A 25,003-nucleotide genomic window follows, 5' to 3' on the forward strand; every position below is an offset into this window, starting at 1 on the left:
ATGAAGGTCCAACATGTCAACAGTGCCCTTAGCGTAAACCATATATTAACAAACTGCCAACAGTACACCCGCCAAGCCTGGAAAAGTAACTTAAAGATATCGCTTTTTTTAATATTTAAAGATAAGAAGGAAAATCTGCATACAGACACCTGTGGCTCACACAGGTAGTGTTGGGTTCCTAATACGCTAAAGAAATTAGGATCAAATGCAAGGACCACAAGCCCGAGGGAGTTATACCTTTGACACTTCGTCTCGTCACCACTCCGAGACAGTTGGCGTCCAACTAAAAACTCCATTACATCAGGATGGAAAGACTGTTTAAGGCAAAATATCTCTCCTTATGCCCTGCTATCACACGATTCCCATTCTTTCTCCCATACATTCATCGAGAAAACTACCACCACATGAACAATAAAAGACTTTCAACCCCATGCCTTGGCGAGAATGCCATCTCTCTCGCGTCGTATGTGTCTCATTCTCTCCTATTTCACGCGCTATCTCAGAGTGCCCCACCAAAGTGCTACTAGCTCGTTTTAAAATTCTGTTGCGAGTTCCCTCTTCTCTCGTTCTTTTGAAGAGAGCTGCTCCCTGATAAATTTGTGGATTCGTGTCCACCACCTCTCATTCCTCATCATTGTGTCCACCATTTCTCTCATGAAATTAAACACTCTACAGCTACACTCTCTTTCAAACTTCTCTCTTTCATCCGCCCAACACTCACACTCCAACATCGTGTGTGTCACAGCATCCGAGAGACCACAGTAAAGACACTGATTGGACGGTACCCTTCTAAATCTGAAAAGGTGACTGAGGAAGTAGCCATGGTCTGTGAGTATTGGCTTCAGATAATAATCAAGCTGCCTATGCTCACAGTCCACTCAGATTCGAAGGTTCAGGATTAGTGACTTTGTCCACTTCGCCACATCACCTGTTGCATCCCACTCTTGCTGCCACTGACCGACTGAAACTATTCTTTTGGCAGTCTCATCTCAGTCATCTCTCGCTCTCCAACGTTCGTCCCCTACGATTATGAATCCTGGCCCTTTCAACTGCTAGCACATGTAAAGGAACACAGCCGGTGATCACCCACAGAACGGCAGCTGACACAGTCCTGTGGGCACATGCTACCCTCAGCAGACTAGTTTTGTCTTCGCGTGTCATGAGCCTCTTATAAGTTGGTATTTTTACCGCCTCACTCCAGACTAGAGCTGGGTAAAGGACGACAGACTACACACCATGAAGTGCCCTTTTTCTTTCGGATTTGGGTCCACCGATATTGGACATCATCCTCCCCAGCGCAGCCATTCTCTGAATATCTGTTCCCCCTAACTCGCAACCTGGTGAAGAGTAACTCTCATAAAGATATCGCTTGCAAATATTCTTAACTCTACCCTTTTTTTAAAAAATTTAATACCTACTATATAATCTCCAAGATTAAATCAACCGTACCGTGCCAATGACCTTAGTTGTCGAGGCACCTAAGCTAAATCAAAAAAATTTTAGTTATTTATTCAATAATAATTCTTATTTAAAATAAATAATATAACTTAAATAACAACTTTGTTTTCTTATCTGATATACGAATCTGTATAATAATTTTTCGATTAAAATAAGGAGAAAATGCATTAAAAACTCTCATGTAGGTTTAAAGATAACATATTCTGATACACCACGTTTTAAAACAACTTCTTTACTCTAACGTCCCTTCAAATACTCCCGGAGCGATATTCAAGAACAAATCTAATTACCTTTGGCTTCTCGTTAACCCGCTGTACCAGGATATTGCGCTACACTTAAATGCAACGTTTCGGTTAATGCAGCTCTTTTGTTCTACTTCAGTAACCAGCTCTGATAAACTTCATTTCGCCCGGTAACGTTTTAGCCCTAAAAATCCTTTTCATTGCATTAAAAACCATAATCAACTTAATCATTTGACTTTAAGCATACTGATTCTCTCGTTAGGAGACCGAATAATAAATGTATGCAATGTAAACTAGGAATAATTAACATGATTAACTTAATAAGATTCTTTAGCTTCACATCACATTTCTCATTTTGCTTTTAAGGTTTCTTGGATTAATATCTTATCTTTTGTCTTTATGGCATAAAGAATCTTATGACTAGTCTTAGGCAAATATGCAAAAATAAGTGAAAAATATGCGCATTAGGATATACTAATTTACCCAAAAATATGGATTAAATATGCATTTTTTTAGAAGATATGCATACTGTCAATAGCAACATATATTTAATAATGATATTAATTATTGTTTATTGTAATAATTAGAAAATAATATAAATAAATTTTAAAACTAAATGGGTAATTGTAATGTACTACTTAATTGTAAAGTAAAACAGTAAAATACTATCCCTTAGAATTATTAAAACAATAAATAACCAAACAGTTTTTCAAATTTTTTTAATAAAAACTTATGGCTTCTATCTGTGTACATATATTTCTAAATTGAGAAACTTCTTTCCATATCAAGTTTCTGGAAACCATTCTGTTTTTGAATTATTGTTTAAAATTTTTGAAAAATATCTTTTTACTGTCACCTTTAACAGGTTGACTGCAGTGTGCCCCAATCCTGTACACACTATCATATTCATAAGCTTTTTTGAGAAAATCAATACCTGTGGTCCTGTGGGCCACACCGTATTGTTTTTTAAATCGGCTTTTTATACAAATATTTGATTATCGATATATTATTTTAAGTCTTTTATATCATTTTTTTGCAATATACAACAAATATAGTATGTTCAGCAATGTGGTACTCAATGCTTCACAGACCTGACTAATTTAAATTTGACCTTGTCCATCCAGATTCTGCACAAAGTTAATGTGGTCGGCTCACACACCCATGTGATCAATCCTGCCCCTAAGGAACATGTGTATAGTATTGTAAAGTGGGATCCATATGTCCGAAGATCAAACCGGTCACACTTCGCTATTGAAGTGATACTTATCTGACCCCTAGGCTTTTCCTACACCCCTCCTCAGCGTGTGACTTACGTGAGGAGTCTTATGATCTGAAAGTTACTTTGGATGTCCTAGGTTATGGAACACCCTCTGTTTTTATTGATTGTGGTTTAGCCACCTAACTGTGGGGGTAGCACACATATCGGCTTTTCTCCCTATTTACTTTATTGACTGTATTGAAGATACTCTAACTTAAAATCGGGACTAGTGTCCCTAAAAAAAAACCAGGCCACCAGCCTGGGCTGATGACTCTCTGTCCGAAAAAAGTGTGTGCTCGGACACTCAGCCGCCGATTTGCCAAAATAAATTTTGTTCTCGTCGCCGGCTCAGTATCCGAGTGGGGTCCGGCCACCGAGCTCATGTATGCCGCACATGACCTCGGTGCTCGGAATTCGCGGTAGGATCTGTATACCATGGTACAATGAATACACAAGGTATGATACATAATGTTCCAAAATCGGTTCTCTTTCGCGCATGACGTAGTCAAGAACGCTTATTCTCGCAACATTTGAATGTAGTTGTATAAGAAAGATTTTTAATTCTTAATAATATAATAATTATAATAATTTAATTAATAAGTTTTTTTTATATAATTTGGCTAATTTAATTATAGTAATTATAAGGAGATGATAAAATTATGTTATTATAATATTTATCCTTTATAAAACATAGATATCCTTTATAAGACAAGTTTTAATTATCTTTTATTACACGTAGGTACAGGTTAATTAACTTAAACTCCAGAGTTCGATATTTCAGATGTTTAAAAAGATACAGAAAAGTGGTAATGGAGGTACACAAAATTTGTACGTATACATACCTACTGAACTAAACACAAAATGACAAAGTCAACTTTATTTATATCGAATGAGCTAGATGGCCATCGAATATGAGTGTAGTGAGGGCACACAATATTGCACAACATTTAAAATGACATTTTTGTAATATTCACACATAAAATTATCTTAGTATTGTTTATAATAATGATAACATTGTATATTTTAATAATGATAACATGATTGAACAAAGAATAATATGTTATTTTGGAAGATGCTAAATTGATTTCCTCCGAAACAGTTCTTATTGCAAATTGCATAGCAGGCTGAGGCTAGTTTCTTACTTAACAAATCGATATGAAAAAACCATTTAAGGTTTCATGACTAATAATTAATAAAAATAAAGATTTAGACTTACGTCGTTGACCTAGAAGTAGTAAGAAGCTGCTCAACATACTTTTTGGACTCTCTGTGTTCGCCTCCTTGTACGCGTTTCTTTTGGTTGGTTAAAAGGGTAGCCGATGTTGATTTAGGCAAATAAAGACTAGGTACTGCCTCAGGTTAAGTTTAGACCCTTTTTAGAAACGTAATTTAAAAGTTCCTGTTGTAGATTTCTTTGGTAATCTTCAGTTTTAAAATGTGTATAACAAATTCTTGCAGTATTACAATTAAAATTATCCTATCTACAACAAGATATAATCCACAGTTTTCTGGTTACACTATATTTAGGAAATGTATGAAACCTAAAGATTTTATCTTCATTGTCACTATTGCAACAAGCAATTGCACAGCGTTCTTTGAAAAAGGTACAAAACCAGATATACAATGGCAAATAAAAACTTTCAGTTTTACAAAAATACTAAACAGTATAAATAAATAATAACTAAACACCATTTGTATAAAGACACATATATAAGCATATATTATCTAAATTATTTTTCTATTATAAAATAGATGACTTAGTCAGTATTGAGATACTTTAAAATATATTTATTATCTCATAACTTGCAATTTGCAATAGTCACCATTGATAACCGATATTATTGTTGAACTTTTGTTTTTATACAAGCTTTCTGTCTTGCCGGTGTAAAGTCGTCTTAAGTCGATATTTATTGTGTTTTGCGTTTGAACTAATTTGTGTCTTATTTTCATATTATTATATTGTTTGATAAGTAAATTTTGCATATAATAATCGGTAGGTTATAGTAATGTGTATATTTTTTATTTTACTAAATTTCATTATAACTCATCTAAAATAGCATATTGAATTGTAAAACAGATTTTTCTCTATTGTACTCTATTTTATTTTTATTTCAGTAAAACTGCTTGGAAGTGAGTGACAGTGAATCAGAATAAGCAAATCTACTACTATTTACCTATTCACAGTATTTCCTCTGCAGAAAATTTTTAAATTTCAAGGGATTTGCATACAAAAAGAGTACTTATATTATTATGTATGAAAACAAAAATAAATATTTTGCCTGAATCTCTAGGAGAAGTAAAGGTTTTACGCTACTGAAAATATATTTTTTTATTCAATTATAACCAAAACAAAATATTTAAAAAAAAATTAGATCACTTTTTAACCATAATTTCAAAATTAATGTGTACGTTAAGCTGTAATAACGGGTTCGAGGTGGTTCAGGCGATCTTAACTACGTCACACTCCTGGGCCAGCTGTCAAATGTCATGCGCAATATCATACCTTATGTATTCATTGTACCATGTCTGTATACGATGTGCTTGAGGGGCTAATATAAAAGCCTGACGAGTCTTTTATACATTTTAATTTAGATTTTTTGCGACGAAACAGCATTTATATGATATTCGATGTTCGGTTAAGAACGTGTTTTGGTTTAGACAGTGAGCGGTTTTTTCTTGTGCTATATTTTTATACTATTTTACTACTATTTATATACTTTTTATACTAACTACTACTACTACTATGCCAACTTAACTATAGAGTGTGCATTCCCAAGTGTATACTGCTCTCACACACCCCATGTATATGTTTTTTTGATTTTTTATTTTTTTACTACATGCTAAGCTATTACTATGTGTGCGTGTGTTGGGGTGTGCATTCCCAGGTGTATATTGCCCTCACACACACCGGTGTATATTGGTCTTATATACTATCGGTTTAGTCTCGCCAGACTGTGACTGAACTGCTGCAGCCATCCAAACTCATCCAACCAACCATCTTTTGATTGGCTGCAGTAGTTCCGCCCCATTTTTTTTTGGTATTCAATGTCTAAAAAACGTTGATTTGACTACTCTGTGACTACTCGTTAGTTCCAAAAAAACACTAACACCACGGTAAAAAAAAAACACTGTTGACTTATGCACCGAGCAAAAAATAATCAATAAGCCGTAAGCAATACTAATTAACACATCATAGTTTCAAATTTAACTAAATGTTAAAACCAACTTTAAATAGATTAAAAAATAAATTTAATGGATCGGTCTCCTATTAAGAAATGTTAATCTCATTTATGTTTCCTAAGAATAGTCGAATTTTATTGTTTTTTATTAAGGGTGTTTTTACATTGACAAATACTAATGAGCGGACATTCAGAATCGGTCGTTATACGCAGGTTGTCTCTTTATAGGTATGGTCGCTTACAGAGATTTAACTATATTTTGTTTATTATTTTTTTTACATTTATATTTTATTACAAATCAGGTAAAACAATTTTAAAACATGCTTCTTTATTGCAGAGTTTCCTGAGTTTCCTCCTACGATTAGTGTTGAAGGAGAGCCTTTAGATTTCAAGGACACACTGAAAGCAAACTGCTCATGTTCCCCGTCAAAGCCAAAGGCGTTTCTAATGTTGCTGTTAAATAATTTAACGGTAAGCTTAGAACTTTCATTTTATTATTGAGAAAATAAAAACTTGAAGTTTTCTTTTTTGGAGACCAAAACTGCTTTAACTTAGAATTATAAAAAATGAAATTCACATAGACATAACTAAATAATAATTGATATATTTTACTTAAAACTGGATACAATTTGTTGATGTGATGTAGCTGGTGATAAGCGCTTAGTTTAAGTTTCGCGGTAAATTCTTATCAGGTAAAGCAATATTAAACAGGTAAACTCACAAGCGTACCATATTACCGCAAACATTTCGCTTTGAAACGAGTTCATATCCAGATATAGGCCAAGAAGGTGTTTTTTAAGATACTAAAGGAATTTTGTTCTTTGGTGGTAAAGATGTAGTCTTCTTCTTCTTATGCCGTACCCATTAACGGAGGTTGGCGACCACATTTTTAAAAGCTTCTCTGTCTTTTGCAACGTGGAATAATGATGTAGTATCCTTTATAAAAATAGGAAGACTAAGATGGGCAGGGCATCTGGCAAGATCACAGCAGAACAACCCTCCTAGAAGAATCCTTATGTCACAACCTGTGGGAAGTAGAAGTAGGGGTAGACCAAAACTCAGATGGAGGGATGGTGTAGATGAGGATGGTATACAAATAGGCGCAGCAAACTGGCAACAGTTGGCAATGGATAGAACTGACTGGCGTGATAGACTTGGGAAGGTCGAGGCTCTTTTATAGGGCTGTAGCACTAATGATGATAATGAAAGGAATTTTGTTTATGAGTTGTTATGAGAACTTATATATCCCGTTCATAGCGTAATCCGCCTTTAGGTTCCCGTTCGCCAAGCCTGTCTATTCTGCCAGTCTTCTTCAGATAGATTTATTGCTGACATTGCTTTTGAAAATCCTTTCATCCGGGTTGTTGTTGTGGTCGTCCTCGTTTTCTTTTCTCTGGTGGTATCCATTCTATTATTTTTTTTTAGTCTTTCTTCTCCCATACGTCTAACATGTCCGTACCATGTTAATTGTTGTTTTTCGATGTCTTCTATAATTGATCTTTGTATATTTATTTGATTCCTTATGTCCTTATTTCTCATATGTTCTAATCTAGACTTTCTCGTTGCTCGCCTCCAAAAATCCATTTCAATGAAAACCATTAGAAACCTTATTTCCTATTTTAACGTTTGATATTGTGTTGTTATATAGATCTTTAATAAACAAACTGGTATAAAAATGAATTCTGAATATTAGAAAAATTTTAGACAGCTGAAGAAAAAAATTTTATAAAAAAGACCAGGTTTGCAGTAGAACAAATTCTTCTTCATTAGAACAATGTACCGTCTCATTTAAGCATTCTGACAATGGCTAAAATTCATGAATGAATTGTTGTTAAAAGTTTGAATTGTTAGAGAATCCACCTTGTTTACCAGATTTGACCCCTAGCGATTTCTGTCTGTTTCAATAAATAAAAATATTGACTCGTGTCATTACAGCTGTGGAAGCGTAATTTACAGCACTTTCAGATTCTCACTTTATGGATGGAATCCATAAATTGAAATCTGGTTGGAATAAGCGTATTGAAGACTCTTGCTAGTTGTTAGTCCATTCGTAAGTGATTTGGACTCTAAAATTATTAAGTGATTTGGACTCTTAAATTATTAAGAACAAGCTAAACTTTTCTATGAATGTCAATTTTGGGACCACAAACAATATGCAAAAAAGTTTGTCGCTCTTTCCACCTGGCTTTCCCCTAAAACTTAACTCGTAGGGTGGAACCCAGAAACCATAAATTTTTCATCGATTTTTGATCAATTCCTCCTTTCACTGTACTTCTGGAAACAAGCTGCAGATTTACGGGATCACTAAATACACACCAAAGGTTGAATTCTTGGTGGAGAGTAATGATTAGCTCTAGGCCAAAAATATACCGTATTACTCTTTTCTGTAATCTACATCACATTGGGCAGCTATACTAGAACTCCAAAAAGGAAGACCTTATCGAAGATGAGACTCGAACAAAGAAAAATATTCTATTTTGGAAGATGCTAAAGATTTTTTTTTTTAAACAATTCTTATTGCATAGCAGGCTGAGGCTCGTTTCTTACTTAAAAAATCAATATAAAGGGACCATTTAAGTTTGCTGTCTATAAAAATCCCAAGAAATTTTACAGAATCGACGATACTGTAAAATTGGTTAAAAGGTTTGTTATTAAGAAGCAAGGGTTAAAAAGCTCGTTTATAGGATAATGCTACTCTCTTATCCACGTTAAAATGAAGTCAATTAGAGTCGGACCAAGTTTTTTTTAGTAGTTCAAAAGCTATAGTTGCAAGAAGACTTGCAATATTAGAGTTCCTCAGGTGATACTGATATCATCAGCAAAAAGAAAACTTTTTCATCGATTTTTCTGTTAGTAATGTCATTTATAAAGATAAGGAAAAGTAGATGACCCAATACTTATCCTTGTGGGACTCCATATACAATGCTTTTGTGACTAGAGTCAGTATCATTTACTCTAACTAGTTGTTTTCTATTTTCCAAGTAAGGTTGGAACCAATTCAAAGAAATATCTCCAATTCCGTAGAAATTGAGTTTTGTATCAAAATGTCGTGATTTACACAATCAAAAGCTTTGGCATATTCACAAAAAACAGTGGCAGTATAAAGATTATTGTTTAGTGCTTGATAGACCTCATGTAGTACAGAAAACATAGCATCGCTGGTACATTTGTTAGATAAAAAGCCGAACTCATTTTATGATAAAAAAATGTTGTTTTTAACGAGAAAAGTTGGGGTTTTATAAGTCTCTCAATAGTTTTGGACAGGACCGGTAGAAAAGCAATAGGTTAATAGTTTGATTGTTTACCATTTTACAGACAGATTTACAGACATTTGATTGTTTACCACTCTTATGAAAAGGAATAATAATGGCATCTTTAGGCACACTAGTGAGACCCGGACTTTTAACACATTTTAAGGGAGATTCAAGAAATTTTTTATAGAGAGTCCATCAGTACTACATAAAGATTGGCTTTTGATACTACTGATTGTTTGAGTCAGTTCAGATCTATCAACTGGTCTTATAAAGAATACATTCGAGATCTTATTTAATTATTGAAGAGATAGGAAACAGGATCTTGCTATGGCAAAATGGTTGATGTTACATTTTTACTCATATTAACGAAGTTATCATTTAGATTTTTAGGGTTTGGAAGAGCAAATGTTTGAGCTGTGTTAGTTTTATTTCAAAGATCGTTTATTACGGACCATTTTTTAGTAAATCTATTAATATTCTAGTCTCTGTAGTATTTAAAAAAAATGAACGGTTATATCGTTAAAACTGGCTGGGATTCCCAAAAAACTCTGGTGTCCTAGTTCTTTTGTTCAGCAGTGTATTACTCGTACAATTAAATGGCATTTATTACTCTCACATTTACAACATTTTCAATATAAAAGCGGAAAAAACTCAAGCCCTTGACGTAGAATATTTATACGAGCATCATTATTGGTTTAGGGGATTCGACTAACGAACAGTTAATTAATTTTTTACGCCGAAACGGTTTATATGAAGGTACATAAACAAAATAAAACTGGCGAGCCAAAGGCTATGTCTAATTAAATTGTTTAATTTGAACAGTTATTTTGTGGCTTTCTAACTGCTGCCATGTTAGTTTTCCGATTTGATGGATTTCAAAGAGTTGAAAATTTTAAATCAATTAAAGCGCTATTTAATTTACGTTTTAATATTTTTGCAATACTTTTTAATTGGTAGATTCATTATTTTTTTGAAGATAATGAAATGAAAAACTTTTTTTCAAGAAAATTATTTTATTGTATTCGATATCTTCTTCTTCAAGTGTCATCTCCGCGACGGAGATCGTGAATCATCATAGCTATTCGGACTTTTGAGACGGCTGCTCTGAATAGTTCATTTAACGTAGATCTGTTTCACTCTCTCAGGTTGTGCAGCCATGACATTCTGCGCCTCCCTATGCTTCTCTTTCCTTGGATCTTTCCCTGCATAATCAGTTGGATGAAGGTGTATTTCTCCCCACGTTTAATATGTCCGAGATATTCCAATTTTTTTGTTTTAATTGTATTTAAAATTTCTATTTCTTTATTCATCCTTCTCAGAACCTCTTTGTTTGTGACGTGTTCTGTCCACGATATTTTCAGAATTCTTATATACACCCACAGCTCGAATGATTCCAGTTTTTTCATTAATGTCGCATTCAAGGTCCAAGATTCCATTCCATAAAACAAAGTCGAAAAAACATAGCACCTCGCCAACCTAACTCTTAATTTCAATTTTAATTCCTGTGCACTCTTCTCATTTTGTTGAAAGTTACTCTAGCCTTTTCTATTCTGATTTTGATCTCCTGAATGGTGATAAAAAAGTTCGTAGGATTATAACTTTTTGTTCCAATTGCCCTGGTGAACCAGGATACTGTTTGCCTTGCTTTAATAAGGCACATAATTAATAAGAAGAAGCAGAAATTACCAATCAATTTTAAAATGCTTTTGTTCTGTTTATTTTAATATAAAGGATTTTGTTTTTATAAACACCTTTAATTTTATCCAATTACCTTAGTGTTGGCAGCATGTCCTCTTTGAGAGGAAAGTAGATTAATACTTCTATAATAGTTTTCTGTATGTACCTCATATATGCAAAAATTATACTTCTGTGTACTATAGTAGAAACCCTCAATTCAGAAGAGTGATTTCATAGTTTAAACGCCGAATATCCTCAAATTTAAATGTACACAGCGGCCCTCGAAAACTGCCTGATTTCTAGATTGCAATTTGCGTTTCCTCATAAGAAATTACAGAATATATAAAGTAGTATATTATTTGTGCTTCTCTATAGAAAAACTGACCAGGAGTTGTCGTACAGTGTAGAAAATTCTTGTTCACAAGTAGTAATTATGGTCATACAAAACCTGTATTCTTCCACGCAGCGATTATTACCGTCATAAAAATACCAGAAAATATTATTTTTTCAATAGTAAAAATTAAGTACAAAATTGTAATTAAATAAATTTTATTTATGTTTCGTTTCGTTACATATTTAAAATTATAAAATAAAAATCGATATTTTAAAACAATATTTTTCAATCGTTTGGCAACTTTGGAATTAGCGACGTAATTCCAACCCACAGAAATCCGTAAAACTAGTTTTTGTCTAGCAAGTGCCCAGCAACAATAGTTCATTTACACTGGCGTTTCTAAGGGTAGGGCATGTGTTGCATTTTGTGAATATATTTTATGCGATAAGTTTGTGTTATTGATAAAACGTGTTATTGATAATACGAGTGTTATAGTTTGTCGTTTTATAGTAAATTTTTAGTTATATTCTGTGATTATTTGGTTTGAGTTTTATTGGAGTTGGACGAAAAACCGAGTTGTTCCAATAGAAGACAGCAAAATTCTGATGTTGATTCCAAAAATGAAAAGCCGCAAAAGAGACGGAAAATGTTAACGTCCGAAGAGAAGGTAATAATACGAAACGTTTATGAAGGAATTGTCGGCAGAAAAATGGCATTAAATGTAGCCAAGCGGTCGACATTTGTAGCAGTTTAACAAAAGTATCCGTTAGCTGTATTTATCGTGTACTTAAAAATACATCGGAAAATAAAAAGCAAGAAAAAGGTAAAACTAGAGGTAGGAAAAGCTTTGTTTTTGATGACGAGACAAGGAATATTATACGTCGAAAAATTCATTCATTTTATTTTCGGAGTGAAATTCTGAAAAAAAATTCTCAAGAGCTCAAAAACGATGACTCTTTACTCAAGATATCTCATAGGGTCTTAATCAGAACCATGCGCGAAATGAACTTTCGATATGTAAAACGCAACAGAAAAAGTATGCTATTAGAAAAAAATGAAATTATTCTGTGGAGATGAAAATATTTAGAAGAAATACGAAAAATTCGCAGCACTGGAAGTAAAATATATTATTTGGATGAAACCTGGATTAACGAAGGTCATACAGTTGGAAAAGTTTGGCAAGATTTAAATGTCAAAAGTAAACGCGAAGCATTTATAGAAGGCTGGTCTACAGGATTAAAAGCTTCATCAGGAAAGGGACGGCGTTTAATCATCACCCATATAGGAAGTGATACAGGGTTCTTTGATGATGGTTTGCTTCAATTTGAGTCGAAAAAAACAGGTGATTATCATAAAGAAATGACTTCCGAAGTATTTGAGCGCTGGTTTAAGAGAATCTTACCAAAATTGGAATCTAGGTCTGTGGTTGTTATAGACAATGCGCCATATCATAGCCGCTGACTAGAACAATTGCCGACGACGGCATGACGGAAAGGGAGAATGGCTTACAGAAAAGGGGATTGCATACGAAGAATCAATGCTCAAAATTCAACTACTTATAATTAAAGAAGAATATCGTATATGGGAACTTGACACTCATGTCAAAGTTTTACTAGAGCCAATTATAATTACACCAGGTGAAGATAATGACAGCGATAGCAGCACTGCATCTTCAGATTTAGACAGCGAATAATATGTTCTAATAGTTTAGTAGGCATCAGCATAAAAAAAAACAAAAACAAAAAAAAACGAGAAGAACATAGTAAGTGTGTATAGTGTTTGTGTTTAAATAGAATAGTACCATGTTTTGTTACAACCAAAATTATTTTTATTTTGTTTTTATAGAATTTTATTTTATTTTATAGGATTTTATTTTGTTTTGTTTTATACTGTTTAAGTGTTTTGTTTATTTTATTTAATGGGACAATATGGCTCTTGGCGAACACCCATTTAAAAAAAAGTGACGCGCCACAAGACATACCTCTCGGGTGGTGTGGAAACTGTCTTAAAATTTGTTTTAAAAAAATTTCATTGTGTAACTCTTTAAGGACAGGTCACGTCAAAAGACGTTTTAGCGTGACTTCCGCGATAGCCTGGTGGCATCAGTAAGCTTTCTGCAAAATTACTTGTTTTTTATAGCTTTTTGTTTGTGGCATTCTGTATTTTTAGGAGACTGTATGGAATAAGCCACAAAATATTTATTCATAGGTTTAATTTACTGATTTTTCGATCTCTATATAAAGACATCGTTTTCAAATATACAAGTGATAGTAATATTTATTTTTCTATGGCTTTTTGCTTGCCGTTCTGTATATTTAGAAATAATGTTGGGAATAAGTAACAATATATTTAATTGGAATGTTTAATTTACTGACGTTTCGATCTCTATAGAAAGAGATCGTTTTCAAATATACAAATGATAGCAATATTTATTTTTCTGTGGCTTTTTTGCTTGTGGCATTCCGTATTTTTAGGGAGAATGTTGGAACTTACCCACAATACATCTATTTACATGTTTATTTTACTGACGTTTCGATACATATATAATAATAAACAAATATGCAGTATAATATGCAGTTATATAAAAAACCTGCAGTATATTGTGGCCTATTTTGAACAATAATATTTAAACAATATAATATAATTAACGTTGAAATAAAAGTGAGTGTACGCCACTGGATTTTCATACGTCTTTCCCCACTTCTACGCCTTCAAACGATGACTCACTCTCCCAAATAGTGAAATTAGAGTTTAGAGGGCATGCAGTACTTACATGTACACACATGCCATAGGGGGTGTGTGACGCACAGACAGAATAGACCATAACTTATCTCCTGAGCCTTATGTTGCAAGAACTGGTATATATTAAGTATTTAACCGCTGCAGTCAAGGTGTTAAATAATAATGTTTAATGAAAGATCGACATTAATTTATCCTAGAGATATGTTTATGAAAATATGTGTTATTTATTTATTTATAAATGTTTGATAACATATTTCTAAATAATATATGAGTAATGTGGCTCTTAATAAGGAAAATATTTGAACGAAAAGTTAGTTTTCTAGCCAGTGAGTAACTAAAGGAAAAAATAGTTAATGAACAAAACAAAGAAACAAAAACTAATTTGATACCGTTTTACCGATATTAAAATTTTAATAATTTATGAATTTTCCTTGTTCCAGGTAGCAAAAACTGAACCTCATTCCTCAAATAAATTTAATGAGAAGCCATCATGGAGTGATCTCTCGCTCAGCATGACCCTTGCTGAAGAACACTTCGACGATGGTAGATTAATATTGCGATGTATAGCAGAAATAGGAAATATCTATCGCGAAGAGGCTGTGCTCAAATTACGTAGTGTGCGTGAACCCGTCCCCGAAAGAGGTAAGATCAACCAAATCGTTGTAATCAAGATGTAATCAATTTTAAGAATATTAGTTTAATTGACCAGGATCCTAGGCCCCTTTTTACCATTTGTTACTAACAAGCCATGTACAGAGAATGCCAGATGACAGGATTCCAAAACAGATTTTGACGTGGACACCACAAGGGAGAAGGAAAAGAGGAAGGCCGAGAAAAAGCTGGAGAGAGGAAATTGAAAAAGAACTAGAGGAAAGAGAAATCCCTCCAGGCCTATGGTTGAATAGAGAAGAATGGCGGTTAGGAGTCGGAAGGCGTCGGAGAACGCTGTAAACCGATAGTAGTAGTAGTAGTAGTAGTAGTACTAACAAGCTAATTTGTCGTAAATAGCTTCATTTTGGCGAGACGCCTAACTTTTGTCCTTACAACAATTTGCGTTTGTGGTAACAGGAATGAGATATGTTTATTTAACGATTCTCGGATATTTATTACTAACGGGTATTTTTCTTGTTTATTCTCGAGATAATTATGTAAATTAACCGAAAAAATATTTGTCCTACAAAAAGAAAGGTTTTATCAAAGAGTCATCCATTTCCCACATGTATCATGAACGAGGTCATACAAAGTAATTCTTTTTATTATCCAGAGTTAGCCATACGGCTCACACTACCTTTAAAAGGAAAATTCACTAATCCTAGATACCAACGATATTAAAAAGATTGATCTCTGGTGGGGCTCTTTTCGTATTACCTAGTCCTAGGTGATTTATTATGCTCAAGAATCGCCCAAAAAATTTTGTACGAATCTGGACGTCTAGAGTAGTAGTTTTCTGTATGGTCTTACAGAGATGTTTATTCAGACCCAGTTTTTCATGTTTTCTAGGAGGTTCTTCGAAATGACTCCAGTAGTAGTAAAAATAATAGGCATCGTCTAGGTACCTTTCACTCTCCACTGTCTCCGTATTCGTATTTCTAAATATCTGTACTTGACGATCTTTTCGTTGTATTTACCACGCAGAATATTGTTGTTATTTATCGCCACATCGATTAGTATTGTTTGTCTCGTTAGTTTATTAACTAGTACGCGATCTAAGCTACTGTGTGCTACTGTTTGGTCTGTGAGCACAGTACGGTCCCAATATAGCTTGAAGTTGTCATTTTCAAGTACACTCTCTAGGACTTATTGATAATATGGGAGATGGTGTGCTTGGCAAAGTCCCAATTTGATAGTTACTTCTTGATGAAGGATTTTCCCTATCATGCCGTTCCTTATATTCAGTTACTGCAAATGCTTAACAGCCCTCAGTTAGATATTGGACGGTTTCTTGGGCTTGACATCCATATCGGCATTTGTCGTTTTGGACGACGAAATGCCCAAAACGACAAATGCCGATATGGATGTCAAGCCATACCAGCACCAACACTTGAGGAAGTAAAGAATTCGATAAAGCATCAGGAAATGATGGCATAAATGGAGAGTTGTTAAAAAAAGGAGGAAATATTTTACACCAAAACTTGTATGACATCATTCTAACAGTATGGCAACAACAGAAAATGCCTAAAGAATGGAATGGTAGCATTATAATTTCCATATATAAGAAAGGAAACAAAGAAAAATTCCGAAACTATAGATGCATATCGCTTATTAGCACATCATATAAAGTGCTATCAATTATCTTGCTAAAGAGACTCACACCATATTCGAAAGATATTTTAGGTGACTACCAATGCGGCTTTCATGCTGGAAGGTTAACTATAGATCAGATATTTACCATCCGACAAATTTTGGAGAAAAACTGAAAATTCAGTTGTGACGTGCATGAAATTTTCATAGATTTCCAGCAACGATTTGATTCCATGAAAAGAAGCAAATTGTGGATAGCAATGACATGTAAAAAATGAGAATACCAAGAAAATTAGTTGAATTAACGCAAATATTCCTGGCAGCTCATATGCGCAAGTAAAGATAGGAAGCATAACATCGATGCCATTTGGTATAAATTCAGGACTTAGGCAGGGGGAACCCTTTTCACCATTGCTGTTAAATTTTGCTTTAGAATATGCAATAAGTAAAATATCGTCTGAGCTGCTAGGAGGATTCGCTGATCAAGGATTAAAACTGTTGCTGACCTTTGCTGATGATATAGATGCAGTCACGTATTCTACAAGAGACGTGAGATAGGAGTTTTCACAGCTCGAGAAGGAAACAGGTAGTCTGGGTCTCCTAATCAATGAAAAAAAGATAAAATACATGGTAGTGACCAAAAATCCAAGACTAAGAGGTAGACGGAACATCAGTATTAATGATCACAAATTCGAATCAGTAAAAGAGTTTAAATACCTAGGGCGATAATCACAGCGGATAATCCATTGAAAAAGAGGTCTCAGCAAGGACAGCTACGAAAAATAGAGCATTATACTCCCTTTTAACATTAGATCGAAGATCGAAGCTGCTAAAGAGAAAATCTAAATTAACAGTGTACAAGTCAATTATTCGCCCAATTATTACATATGGCAGTGAAACATGGACTCTCAACCAGCGGGAAATCAATAAGCTTTTAGTATTTGAAAGAAAGATTCTCAGAATAATATTTGGCCCTCAAAGAGATGAATTCACAGGGGATTGGAGAAGACGCCGCAATGCTGAATTGGTGACTGTATGGAACTGGAAACATAGTTAGACATATCAAGGCAACCCGAATAAGATGGGCAGGTCACATAGTATGATCAGAGGATGACAAAGTATTAAAGACAGTGTTTTTTGAAAGACCAGATGATTGAAGATCAGTAGGCCGACCGAGAAAAAGATGAAAGGATGATGTTAAAGCCGATTTATCTAGAATTGGGGTACAACAATGTGGAATAGAAGCGCAAGATCGTAGAGAATGGAGGGCGCGATAGTTGATGTGGCGAAGACTTACCCCGAGTTGTAAAACCAGCGAAGAAGAAAAAGAAGAAGACACAAGCAGAATAGGGGAGACCCTTATGGTTAAAATAGCAGGAGATGGATCACCACTGGGTAGAAGAAGTGCCTATCGGTTTACTAAGGAAAAGTTGTAGTGACAATTCTTCATAGATACATCAATTCGCCAATGATAAAGCAAATTTCTTATAAAGAGTAAGAAAAAAAAGAAACATTTCATAAACATTTTTTGTAAATGTGCCATAATTTTTGCATTCTTTTTAAGCGTTTATAAATTTTAATACCAAAACCTTTAATATCCAAACACTTCTTCTTCTTGTAGTTCCTTCGCCTATCGGAGGTCGGCTATCATCACAGCTATCCGTACCTTATTGGCCACTGCTCTAAAAAGATCTACTGAGCTGCAACTATACCACTGTCTTAGTTTCTTAGCTAGGAAATTCTTCGTCTTCCTATGGATCTTCTACCCTTGATTTTACCTTGCATTATGAGCCTTAATATCTCATATTTCGGATCTCTGGTAATGTGGCCTAAATATACCAGCTTTCTTGTTTTGATGTGCTTTATGACCTAGCAAACCTTTTGTCGCCTTCTTAACACTTTTGCATTTGTAACTCATTGGGTCCATGGTATTTTCAAACTCCTTGTATAGCACCACATCTCAAATGATTTCAAATTCTTTATGTTATCAACTTTTAGTGTCCTATTTTCCATTCTATACAACAAAGTCGAGAACACGTAGCATCTTCAGTCTCTTATCCTCAGCTCCAGAGGAAGGACTCAATTAACAAACATTGTTTTCATTTTAATAAACGCTTATCTTGCAATTTCAATGCGTGTCCTTATTTCTCTACCTTGGTCATTGCTTTAATTTACCCAAGTTCCCAGATATTTGTAGTTATTCACTCTTTCTACTTGTTCTTCCTCGATCTCTAGCCTTCTTACTGTATGTTGCGTAGAAATAATCATGCAATTGTTTTTGTTAGCGTTCATTTGTAGTCCATATTTTATACTGACTAGAAGTAATCTATTTACTAAGCATTGCAGTGCATCTAGACTGTCTGCAAAAACAGCGGCGTCGTTTGCGAATCTTATGTTGTTCAAGATTTTTCCGTTTATTGATATACCCCTGTTGTTCCTCTGATATTGCTTCCTTAAAAATAGTTTCGCTGTACAAATTGAATAACAATGGAGACAGCACGCAACCCTGCATAATAACTCTTTTGATTTCTATTGTTTCTGTATCGACAGGTTCGATTCTAACCTTTGTTTTTTAATTCCTTAAGTACAGATTGACAATAACCTGTATATCTCGACTATCCACATTTTTTTCTTTTAACAGTTTTACGAGTTTCTGATGTCGTACTCTATCAAAAGCCTTTTGATAATCTATAAAGCAGACATAGAGATCCTGGTTAATATCTAGTCGTCTTTGAGAACGTTAAAAAACGAACAGAATCTCTCTCGTTCCTAGTCTTCCTCTGAATCCAAAATGGGTGTCATCTAATCTTCGTCTATTTTTTTGTATAGTCTTCCATGTATTATTTTGAGAAATATCTTAAGTGTGTGGCTTATTAAGGAAATTGTTCTGTACTAGGAGCATTCTGTCGCATGTACTGATTTTGGTAGTGTTACAAACGTGGACAGCAACCAATCTTCGGGTATTACTTCTGTTGTATATACTTTGTTAAACAGATCTAAAAGTATATGTAGTGTTTCTTCGTCAATGCATTTAATTAGCTTAGTGGGTATCTGATCTGGGCCTACTGATTTTGTGGTCTTTGCATTTCTAATTGCCTGTTCTAATTAGCACATTCGCACATCCAAACACAGTACTTTTATATTCAGAATATGCTAAGTTACGCTTTTTAAAGGTTCTCAAATTAAAATAAAAAAGCTTATAATTTATTAAAGCTAATATTTCCCATTCAATATGTCGAACAAGACGCACAGTTCTTATTTGTTTTGATCCACGCGCTATCTCAGAGTGTTTACTATTACGAGATGTATCCTATACTTTAAGTTTTTTGTGATGTATCGGCTTTATTTGTACCGCAAACTTGTTGAATGTTTTCTCGAACGAACGTCGATATTTTTTGTGCGACTTATGTTTTCGTGAACCATCAGATTATCATGCGATATTTTACCGTAGTTTTAGTCAGATTCGGGTCCCAGATGAGACTTTCCATTACTTATTGAGAAATAGCATCAATAACAATGAGATATTTTCACTAGAGATAAAATATACTTATGCAGGTGTGTCTAAAATGTATTGTCAATGATTTTTTTTTATGAGTCCTCTTTATTTCGTATAACTTTTTTAATTAATAATTATAATTAGTTTCAAACACAGGAACTATAAACAAGAATGCAGTATAAATAATAGGATATGCGGACGATATAACCATAGTAGCAACAGATAAAAAGGCATTAAAGAAATCCTTCCAAGAAATAGAAAACGAAGCCAAACTGAAAGGACTGGAAATAAATGAAAATAAACAAAATACATTAACGTAAACAATAAAAAGAAGACACAAATGACAGAACTGACAAGAGATTTAAAAAGTTTCGAAGAGGTTGAAACATTCAAATATTTGGGAGTACTAGTCAACAGAAGAAATGAAAGTGTAGATATAAAAAGAGTAATTCAAGCAAGAAATCTTCTTCTTCTTCTTCTGGTTCCTATCCGTTTCGGATGTTGGAAATCATATTGGCAATCATGACCTTGCTCGCTGCGGCTCGAAACAGCTCCGGTGAGGTTTTCTTAAACCATGTTCTTAAATTCCGCAGCCATGATATTCTCCTTCCACCGGGTCCACGCTTACCTTTCACTTTACCTTGCAATATAGACTGCAGCAGGGAGTAACGGTGCTGATTTCTCATAACGTGTCCCAGATATTGCAATTTTATGCGTTTGATCGTAAACACAATCTCTGGTTCCTTCTTCATTTTTTTAGAACTTCCTTGTTCGTGATCCTTGCTGCCCACGATATTCTCAGCATTCTTCTATAAAGCCACATCTCAAATGCTTCAAGTTTTTTAACAGTGGTGTCTGTAAGCGTCCATGCCTCCGCCCCGTACAACAACACAGAGAAAACATAGCATCTCAAATGTCTCATTTTTGTATCTAGGGATATGTTGTGACTTTTGAAGATGCGCTCATTTTGTTAAAGACCGTTCTTGCCTTTCCTATGCGGCACTTTATTTCCTGTACATTGCTCCACTGTTCGTTTATAATAGTTCCCAGGTGGCAATACTGTTTTACTCGCTTTATCTGCGTCCCATTAATGTATAGATGAGCCCCATTTATATTCTCCTTGCTGATAATCATTTGTTTCGTTTTGTGGGTATTAATGTTTAGTCCGTACTGTTGACTGTACTCGTTTATTCTGTCCATTAGCCTCTGAAGTCCCTCTAAACTATCTGCTATCACCATGGTGTCGTCGGCATATCTAATATTGTTTATTCTTTCACCATTTAGAAGGATGCCTTCGTCTATTCCGTAAAGAGCCTCGTTAAAAATTTTCTCTGAGTACATATTAAATATCAATGGCGATAGGATACATCCCTGTCTAACTCCACGTAGTATTTTTATATGATCTGTTTCTTCTCCGTTAATTTTCATGTATGCGGTCTGATTCCAGTATAGTTCTGAAATTATTCTGAGGTATTTGTCATCCAGGTCTGCTTCTTTTAAAATATTTATCATCTTTTGATGTTGAACTCTGTCAAATGCCTTTTCATAGTCGATCAAGCACGCGTATACGTCGCAGTTAACGTCCCTGCATCTTTGAATCAGTACCTGTACTCCGAAAAGTGCCTCTCTGGTACCCACTGCGTTAATGAAGCCGAACTGTCTGTCCGATATTTGTTCCTCGCACTTCTTATAAATTCTTTCATGGATGACTCTAAGAAACAGTTTCAACATGTGGCTCATTAGGCTGATTGTTCGATATTCTTCGCACTTTTTAGCCCCCTGTTTTTTAGGTATCGCTATGAATTCTGATTCTAGCCATTTATCAGGGATGATTCCTGTATTGTATATTTTATTGAAGACAGCCGTGATCCAATTTATTCCTTCTTCCTCCAAGAGTTTTTAAAATTCAGCTTCGATATTATCAGGCCCTACAGCTTTCCTGCTTTTCATTCGTTTTATTGCTTCTTCTACCTCGGATTTAAGTATGTCCGGGCCCATCATCCTCTCTGAAAATGGATGCCTATAATCCGTTCTTTGATCTTGAAAAAGTGTCTCCAAATATATTCTCCATTTGTCTTTTATCTCTTGGGTGTCAATGATTAATTTTCCATTAGTGTCTATGAGTTTCATTTGTGTTCGCTTTTTAAAAGTACCCGTTATTTCTTTTACCTTTTTGTGTACATTCAAATTGTCATGCTTGGCTTGTTTGTAGTCTTTCTATTTCTTTACATTTCTCTACAGCTTCTTTTTCTTTAGCTTCTCTTATTTTTCTTCTGATGTAAGCCTGCATTTTTTTATATTTATCTTTATTTCCTTTAATTAACCTTCTGCGTTCCATTAAGTGAAGGATTTCTGGAGTCATCCAATATTTCTTCTTTGTTTCTTTGTTTGGTTTTAGCAGATCTTGTTTAGTGTTTTCTTAATTATTTCTTCGAATTGATTGATTTCTTGTTGTATGTTATTTTCTTCTTTTAGTTATTTAACTTGGTTGTTAATATATTATTCCACTTGCTTTTTAACTTCCGGATGTTGCATGTCATGTCGTAGTTAGGTCTAGACTTTTTCTTTATTGTCTTCAGTCTCACATCCATGACTCCCACTAAAGGTATGTGGTCAGATGATTCAATGTCCGCTCCTGGATATGTTTTGACAGATTTAAAACTGTTTCTAAATCTTCTATTTACCAATATATAATCTATCTGGTTTCTAATTACGTTATGGGGTTTATCTGCTGGTGCCTTCCATGTATACAATCTCCTCGGTGGTAGTTTATAAAATATGTTTGGAACCACTAGCTTGTTATCTTCTGCGAATATTTCTAGTCTGTCACCTCTTTCGTTTCTTTGTTCTAACCCAAAAGGTCCGATTAGAGACGTTTTCCGTTCGGCCTCAAGTTTTGCATTGAAATCCCCCATTATGATGCTGACTTCGTGTTTAGGTATTCGTTCTAATATATCCTCTATGCTTTGGTAGAGAGTCTCTACTTCCTCGTCATCTTTATCTGCAGTGGGAGCGTATATTTGTATTATGTTTATATTTACTGGATTGGCTCTTATTTGCAGTAGTATTATTCTATTGGACACTGGGACAAAATTTAAAATACATCTACTAATTTTTCTCGTTATTATCACACCACTCCATGCTCTAGTTTTCCATCTAGTGACCCTGAGTAGAATATTCTGTGATCTTTTTTGTCAATGCTTCCTGTTCCGGGCCATCTCATCTCGTTTATTCCCATTATGTCAATGGTCATTCTTTCCATTTCCTGAATGGCATTGTCTATTTTTCCACTCCTTGCCATAGTTTTCACATTCCATGTGCAAATTTTTAAATATTGTGGTTTTGCTGATTTTTCTTTTTCGTTGGTTTGGGGAACTTACTCCGGAATCGTATTTGGTTGTGAGCATTACCAAATATGATTTTATACTAGGACTATTCAATGGAATCTTTAATGTAGTGGTTGTCCTCGGCCTTTTACATCCTTTTGCCGTTGACCTCTACTGAGGTTCCTTCGCCTTTAGGGCCAGTTTCCCAACCTTCGGACAAAAGAGTACCCTGTCACTTACCAGCTCATCCGCCTGAAGCCGTTGGCCAGTAAGTGGGGGATTGCTGATACCGGCAATCGCTCGGTGGAATTTTCGCCATATCTGGCTACCCTCACTTAGTTTAGCCTGCAGACCAATGCAGTTGCCCGGGGTGTGGCACGTGGAGCCATAAGTAAGAGTTAACTGTCTTATGAGGACCAGTTATCAAGAACCATCTCCCGTCTATGACGCTCGATGTGGTCGTTCCGATAAAAGGTGCTACCTCTATAACACAACTCTACATCCCAAGCAAGAAATACAGCGTATTATAGAAATAGAAAATGTTTGGATATAAGAAGATAAACCTAAATATAAAAATGAAAATCTACAAAACGATCATAATTTATAAAATGACCATAAGACCAATAATAGTAGTATAGATAAAATTTAGCGCTCTGATTGGTGCAGAGGGATATTAGTTGTTTTGAAACCTACACGACCTTGGAGAATGGTCGTTTTGAAACAACGACCAATTTTCTTCATTTAATTTCAATGGAAGTTTAGTAGTTATGTTACGAAATTTAGGCATAGCTGGATTCGTTTTTTTACAAGGAATCCAGTAGCGTATTCAGGTCAGATTGTCCAAAAAGTGGAGATTGGTTGTTTTGCAAGTAGAGGTCTCAAGTTCCGTCAAACAGTATAAAAAGTTGTTTTTGCTGCTGTTAATGAAAGTGTACTGAAAAAATTACCTGGTTATCTATGAATTTTTGATGAATGAGATTTATTGAAACCATATTCATCATCAGGCAATTTTATTTTCGTGGTGTTCTAGTAATTTTTAGACTATATATTTAAAAAATATATTGTCTGAAAGAATTTGTTTGCCGATTTTGCTATCTGATGGGTGAAATGGTGTGAGAAACTAAGAGAAAAATGACTCAGAACCAAAAAAAGTAGCAGAGTGAAACTGTGTCAAACTCGGCCTAATGAAGCGATACCGAAAGTTTGGAGAGAGTATATATTATAACTTTTTTGGCCACAGGCACTCTTGCTATTAAATAATTTTAAAGTAGATTATTATGATTTTTCTTTAAAATTGTTAGATTCTTGTCAGTAAAATTAACACATATCTCTTTTGTTTCAGTGAGCGCTTACAGCGTTGCTGCGTTATGCGTCTTCTCACGACCGCTGCTGCAAATAATTGCTCTAATTTCAATTACGTCAATGTTAAGTTAAGTTTAAATAATTTACAGTTAATGTAAGTACTTGTACTAACTACTATATTTTGATTTAAATAAGGATGTAAAAATTAATTACCGTTAAGAGAAAAATTATTGTTATCTGTTGTTTACGCAATATATTTACACCAACAATTTGTATTGTATTTATTTAAATAGTAGAAATACTACAACGTATGGTTAGCTCTAAAGGAAAAAGGTTAATTAGATAAACCAACTCGCTCGATTTCACTCGAAGTAACCCTAATTACAAAGTGCAAAGTACATATCAATAAGTGCTTCTAAACGAGTAATATCTTTACTGCCATCTTGTAACGAAAATATTTTGCCTACCATAGTGTAAGATTATATGGGGTAGAA

General features: G+C 34.5%; 1 protein-coding gene across 1 annotated transcript; it reads left to right on the forward strand.

Annotated features, from left to right (window-relative positions):
- Window positions 1-24,766, forward strand: LOC140431564 (uncharacterized). Its single transcript, XM_072519458.1, has 4 exons — window positions 1-85; window positions 6,475-6,608; window positions 14,585-14,786; window positions 24,550-24,766. Exons 1-4 carry the CDS (start codon window positions 1-3, stop codon window positions 24,639-24,641), a joined length of 513 nt encoding a protein of 170 aa, XP_072375559.1. The 3' UTR covers window positions 24,642-24,766.
- The last annotated feature ends 237 nt before the right edge of the window (window positions 24,767-25,003 follow it).

This window comes from Diabrotica undecimpunctata, unplaced genomic scaffold, assembly GCF_040954645.1.
Source record: "Diabrotica undecimpunctata isolate CICGRU unplaced genomic scaffold, icDiaUnde3 ctg00001348.1, whole genome shotgun sequence".
Lineage (NCBI taxonomy): Eukaryota > Metazoa > Arthropoda > Insecta > Coleoptera > Chrysomelidae > Diabrotica > Diabrotica undecimpunctata.

Excerpts from the sequence above, each read along its gene's own strand:
- LOC140431564 (XM_072519458.1), top strand. The coding sequence starts at position 1 with ATGAAGGTCCAACATGTCAACAGTGCCCTTAGCGTAAACCATATATTA. Across the intron at positions 86-6,474 it reads CACCCGCCAAGCCTGGAAAA|AGTTTCCTGAGTTTCCTCCT; the intron begins GTAACTTAAAGA and ends TCTTTATTGCAG. Across the intron at positions 6,609-14,584 it reads TGCTGTTAAATAATTTAACG|GTAGCAAAAACTGAACCTCA; the intron begins GTAAGCTTAGAA and ends TCCTTGTTCCAG.